This window comes from Ixodes scapularis, unplaced genomic scaffold (assembly GCF_016920785.2).
Source record: "Ixodes scapularis isolate PalLabHiFi unplaced genomic scaffold, ASM1692078v2 PGA_scaffold8__174_contigs__length_109621045, whole genome shotgun sequence".
NCBI classification, from domain to species: Eukaryota; Metazoa; Arthropoda; class Arachnida; order Ixodida; family Ixodidae; genus Ixodes; species Ixodes scapularis.
The window spans coordinates 80863876-80869875 of NW_024609883.1; the positions used below are offsets into that span (position 1 = coordinate 80863876).

Consider the following 6000-nt stretch of genomic DNA (forward strand, 5'->3'; position numbering starts at 1 on the left):
CAAGCGGTAAAATTCAGCATTTGCCAACACCCCTCACAAGGTCAAATGCGAAAAAGTGCCAATGTCGCGGTCGCGCCAACGATGTTACACAGCGCATGTTGACCCCTACCAATGGTGTTGGCCAATGCGAGACTAACCCTCCGTTAACCCTTTCGTCTCTCTCCCTCTCTCTCTTTGCATACCCTCCTCGCCTCTCCCCCTCACCCACTTTCCCGTCTTCTGCTTCACACGCTCGTTGTTGCCACTACGCACTCACCGAAACACTGCACGACGCCCGACCACCCACGCAGCTTGGCTGGCCGACGCCGTTGGCGCCCCAAGGTACAGAGCACCGTTGTTCTCGATTTCTGCCGTTCGTCTTGCAAGCTTCTTTCCTCCTTCTAGGGACTTTTGCACTGCTGCAGCTTGCCTCCTCTCGCGTTTACTGACCGTCTCCTTCCAACTTTCACACAACTAACTGCCGCATTTCTGGAAATTAGGGCTTGGCATTTGATTGATTAACCTATCGATTTTACCCGTTAATTGGCTAAATTGTGACAAACAAACGAAGAAGTAAAAATTCAACACTTTCTCTCCTGAAACGTGAACGAGCACACATCCGTAAAGGCAAACTTTAGGTGAAATTTTGGCCTAAAGTAAACTGTAGGGGCGAGATTTGTAACTTCAAACAAGTGGAGAAGGTTTACGTGTCCTGGCCACTTCAACGTCACGCGATTGTCCATTTAGCGCAGCAAACACTATTGTGAACCATAGAAGGAGTTCGCTCTTGACAAACCTCTTTGCCTCTGCAGCTAAAGTAATAATTTTCAAGTCTTTTGACTGTTGTCAGCTATGCATTAAGGTTGATATAAATTCCAAGATTGTACGGTTTCCTGTAATATGAAAGACCCAGCGGGAGCACGTGGCTGAGACGGCGGCAGGCGGAAGCACTGCGCGCGCTTCATCGGCGTCATGCTTAGAGTTATGGTCACAAAGGCTCGAAACAAGCTAGTCATCACTGTTTTTTTATCGGTTGTTTCTGGTGTAAAATGTCAGAACAGGCACTAACAAATAAGCATATTTTAAAGTTATACCCGAGTCTCATTATTAAAAGATGAAATTCGTTCAAGACCGCACTCATTGGTTAGAAGAATGGCACAGATCTCGCACTTAACACAGATTCCGAATAATCGCCTTGGTCAGGCCAAAAGGACATAGCCATTATATGACACTGACGAACTGCTCTCTGCCGCAAAACAAAAACTGATGAGCGCGTGTTGCGCTTTAGCTGAGCCCCGAGCGAGTTCTCCCCTTGGGGCAAAATGGAATCGCCCGGAGCGCACGCAGCACCCCTGCCAGCCACCCTCTCGACCACATGCTCCCAGTGGGTCTTTCATATTGCAGGATACTGTACATTGCCCCTTTCATCGCATATTCAGCAGAATCAAAACATTTAATTTCGAATTTAAGAAAATATTATATATGGGAATGAATGAAAGGCAGAAGGGCTCATCGGTGCGAGACAAGGTGGCCACAGCCATCTTGTCTCGACCGACGAGCCCTTTTGCGTCGATTCGGGGTCGGCAGTCGTACTGCACCAGCCAAATTGCTCGTCGCCGCCGAAGCCGCGTTGCCTGGAACGCGTCTTTGACTGGCGTGTCTGCTGCACCCTCAAACGCGCTTCCTCGATTTCCGCCCGCTGTTGTCCTAGAAGCGTCGTGCCGTCGCCAACCGTGATCCCGGCAGTGGCGCAGCGGTGGAGACGGACGCAGCAGACGCCGGTTCCGCCGCAGGTCGCTCTCCCGGGACATCGTCGGTTGCCGCTTGAAAACCACTTTCGATGCGCTGGCAGAACGGGGTGCCAAACACGCCGACCAAGGTCGCATTCCGGGCATCGCGGTTGAAACCCGCATCCGGCGAATCTCGTCAGCTACCTTGGTTTATGAAAGTCTGACGAGCCGACACGGGGCTCTTGCCATCCCCTTCCGTCTCCTTTCTTCAGCGCTGACGAGCTGGGAGGAGTTGCAGTGTCGGCAGAGCTGCTTCAAGCTCTCATCGGTTCTGGGCTCCACCGCGTTCCTGTGGCCTGACGCCGCCGTCCACGGTCAAGACGTCGGGGGTTCCCCCTCGGAGGCGCAGACGGCGCCGTCCGACTGCTCGGGGGTTTCGTCGATCGCTTGCAATTTGTCGTTTTAATTTGTTTGTTTGTAAACTCTGAGTGCCAAACTCGAAAAAAGTGACTCCGCGGGAGGGCGTCTACGTGGAAGGGGGTCGTTAACCCCTTAAGTGCCAAATTTTTTTTTCTAAAAGTAACCTAAAAGTGCCATATTTTTTTTTTATTTTGAATTGTTACTCCTCTAGTATTACACATAAAATTTGAAAAGTTTATTGCACAGGCATCGGCGGAGGCGAAAAAAAATATTTGCCAACTAAAACGAGTGCTGCCATCTATGATCAGCGCCGCAGAACTACTCGGACGAGCCCAGCTCGTCCATGGAATTGAGGGTTACCGAAAAAAACCACTGACAAGCTGAGCTCTTCCACGGCATTTTTAGCCAGAAAGTGACCGACGAGCTCAGCTCGTCCAAGGCACTTAAGGGGTTAATCCTGCTGTTGAATCGCAGTTTTACATATGTACATATGAAAGATCTTTTTGAACTAGGCACCGTTTCGGCTTGCAATGGATGCTTCGAGCCATCCCCACAAATCCAGCGCCGTGTGCATGTCGTCAGACGCTGCGCCCCACACGTCACGTAACACTCGCACGGCTTTGGATTGGTTCCGACGGCTCATAGCCTCCACTGCGGTCCATTGTAAGATGAAACAAAGTATGCAGCATTCATCAAGAATTTTTTTTTTCATTATTATTTAATTTTCTAGATGTGTGTGCTGGTCTAATTGCCGAAGACAGTGCGACCAGCTATGCTACTTTCCGTTAATTGTATTGGCGGATCAGATTGCGCCATAAATCCAAAACTGAGGTGGATGACAAGTCAGCGTTGATATTCTGTCGACGAGCCCGAAGAAATGTCGCACCTAGAGTTCCTGTATAGGGGCTCCCTACGGGAGCCAGAGTTGTGTGTCTCTTTTCCACGTGCTGCTGCGCCGCTGTTAGCTGAGATCTGATCACGTGAGGAGCAGGATCAAAGGCCGTGCAGGAAAGTAGATGTTACACGCACCCCGACGTACATTCCCGTGCTTTTTAGCGCGCCTCGAACGTGCGGCGCCGCTATTCGCTGAATTCAGTCGCGTGAGGAAGAGGATCAACATGTTGTGCAGGAAAGGTGGCGCTACAGGGATGAACGCGCGACTCTGGCTCCCTTGGGAGCCTATACAGGAACAACAGTCACGTCCGGAAAGATTTGCTCCAGGAGCCAAATCGTTTGTCCTGGCAGTTTTTTTCACACGTTCAAGAACTGAATAAAAGTTTGTTGACAAGCAAAATCACTGCATTTCCGATCCCAGCACCCCCTATAGTAGTAGGTTCACCACTGAGCTGTGGGAGCACTGCATGCCCCAGACCAATAGGCTACCTCCCTTTCATCACCTGTCCCTGCTCTCTGCTTGTGTAGGTATGGGGTGGTAGCGTGATCATGTGGAGAAAGATTGATATATGACCAGTTTAACGAGCACGTAGCTCCCGCCGCGCACTAAGCTTAGGAATAAACGAAGTGTAGTGGAGTACAACTGGACTTCCACACGCACGAACACCTGTGGTTACTGCTCGGATGTAAGTCACCAATCGTCCTGCGGCAGCACGTAGGTATCATTATCCACCCTCAGGAAACTGAGTCCCGGCCCGAAGAAGCTGATGACGTAGTGCGAGCCGTCAGCCGGTCCCACGACTTGCATCGATATGAGGACGATGTCGACTAGTTGCCCGAGGAACATGAAGCCCAGCGTGCAGAACTTGGCGAGTCCGATTGCCGGGTAGCCGAGGTAGAACCGGTCGACGCCAAACATTCCCAGGAACACGGACAGCAGCAGTGCCGTCTCGAAGGAGTAGCCGTTGGTGTAGCGGCACGGAATCGGCTTCTCAAAAGTGTCCGGGCCAGTGCCCGTGCCGTTCCTACAGACGATGCCGTCGGCGGTGACGCACTGGAGTCTGGCGGTGTCGTCGGGCCCGCAGGACCGGGGCTGTTGCGTCGCAGGGTCGATGTCGGGCGGCAAGCACGAGTACTGGCCCATGAGGAGGGTGCTGCAGTTCGCCTCGTACGGTGTCAAGTTCGCCGAACTCGTGACGAGGAGACATATTACGATTACTGGGACCCAGGTAAAGCATTTTTGGAGACGAAGCGTCAAGTCCATGGTTCTGCGGAGTGTCGATATGCTTCGTGAGAGGTGAATGTCGAAGAAATCATCACAGTTTACTGAGGAAGAGTCGAAACGAGCACAGCCAATGGCACAGCTAACGTACCATACTCGCGTGGCTAATGCAGCTGTTTCGGCCCGTTTTGGATTTTTGCTATGGCTTGGCTTGGATAGAACACTAAATCTTTAGACTTTGTCTTTACCGGTAGATACTACGCATTAATAAGCTTTCTTGAATAGGAGTGTGTTGCGCGTCATCTAGCAAGTGTGACACACAAATAATTTTAGCGCTAAATTTGAATATTTCAATATTCGGATCTGACATCCCAGGCTTGTACCTTGCGGTTTGGCCGAGATGCTGAGCAAGTCCCATCTCTCGATCAGCGCCAGCCAGATTTCTGGCGCTTGTTCATCTGCAAAATAAATATACGAAGATGAGTAATCTTATTACTTCCCCAAGCTCCAACGAAACATAAAACCTATGTTGTAAAAAAAAAAAAAAAAAAAAAAAAAAAAAAATAATAATAATAAATAAAAAAAAAGCATAAACATTTTTGCTCGCTGTGCCTATCCATTCATTGTGATTGAACTAGCAGACGAAACTAGGATGGCGACAAACGAATCGGTGAAGCAGTATATCGACGTTTGCGTCAAGTCAATTCGAGAAATTTCAGTGCAAAGTCAAAATCCAGAGTTTTTGCGCTCGTGCCAGACGGCGCTTGGCGTGCGTACCTTGCCGACAATGATCGAGGCGCTAACGGAAAAGATGTGGAGCCTCGCGCAAGCTCATCACGGAGCCGTTCCCGACCCTGACTCGGCAGAATCGTCAACGCTGGATTTTGATACCATCATCGCGGACCCAATGATGAGCGTTCAAGGAAACTGTGGTGGACACCTCGTGGACTCGGGTAGTTTCCGCGTCGATTCTTCTCCGGGTGCGGAGGCTTCGATCGCAAGTCAATGCAGCCAGTCGTCGAACAATATGACGTCGCCGAACGAATCCAGTCAGCCTTCCACTCAAGACAGCTTGTCGCAGACGGATTCCGACTTCTTCGATGAACTTCTGAACGTTGCCAGCTCACTGAAAACTTACCGAAAGATTAGCTTTCGATAGTCGCTTTGATTTCCGAGCATTCAAACGGTCCTTGGAGGGTAGCTAGGCCCTGAAGTAATCCTGGAGTACTGGATTAAATTAAAGTAATATGTACCTCACTTTTTTGAAGCATGAATAAGGCATTTTGTCAAATCAATACATGTTGCTAATGATGCATTCTTTTTACGAATGGCACATCTTTTGGGTTGTGCGTGTTCTGTCCTGCAATGTTTACCCTGCAAAGCGTTTCCGGGCATTTATTTTAATTTGCATCGCGTTCGATCGAACTAGCAGTGGGATTCTAGCAACACATTAAAAATAAAATCGAGAAGATATCTTGTGTCACATTTTGAACATAATAGGTGAAATATGTTCAGAATTTTGAGCACATTCTTTATTCTTCATGACGTCCTTGGTCTGTCCCAGAGAGAGAGAAAAATAAATCTGTAATCAAATAAAACGGATCACTGTGCAGATTTTAGCAGCTGCAGGACCAGCGGCGACTACCCCAGACCATGGATTGAAATTATGAGCAGCATATAGACCTTTCTAAAAAACACTCGACCCCAGGGGCAACAAACCGTTCTCGAGCCCAGTCACTGAGTTTGAGGCTAGAC

The 6000-nt window shown here is 49.5% G+C and overlaps 2 protein-coding genes across 2 annotated transcripts in view; one reads left to right on the plus strand and one right to left on the minus strand.

The window, feature by feature from the left end:
- The window catches only part of LOC8034885 (gamma-tubulin complex component 6), a 47446-nt gene extending 44023 nt beyond the window's left edge, over positions 1 to 3423 (plus strand). Inside the window, exons 22-23 of the mRNA XM_040212460.3 lie at positions 291 to 321; positions 1982 to 3423. Coding sequence (XP_040068394.1) covers positions 291 to 321; positions 1982 to 2069 — 119 coding nt within the window. The 3' untranslated portion in view covers positions 2070 to 3423. The remainder of the gene's footprint in view (positions 1 to 290; positions 322 to 1981) is intronic.
- LOC120841556 (TM2 domain-containing protein CG10795) lies at positions 2829 to 4447 on the minus strand. The gene has a single exon (XM_040212459.3). The coding sequence runs from the start codon at positions 4285 to 4287 to the stop codon at positions 3715 to 3717; it is 573 nt and encodes a 190-aa protein (XP_040068393.1). The 5' UTR covers positions 4288 to 4447; the 3' UTR covers positions 2829 to 3714.
- Positions 4448 to 6000: the final 1553 nt, after the last annotated feature.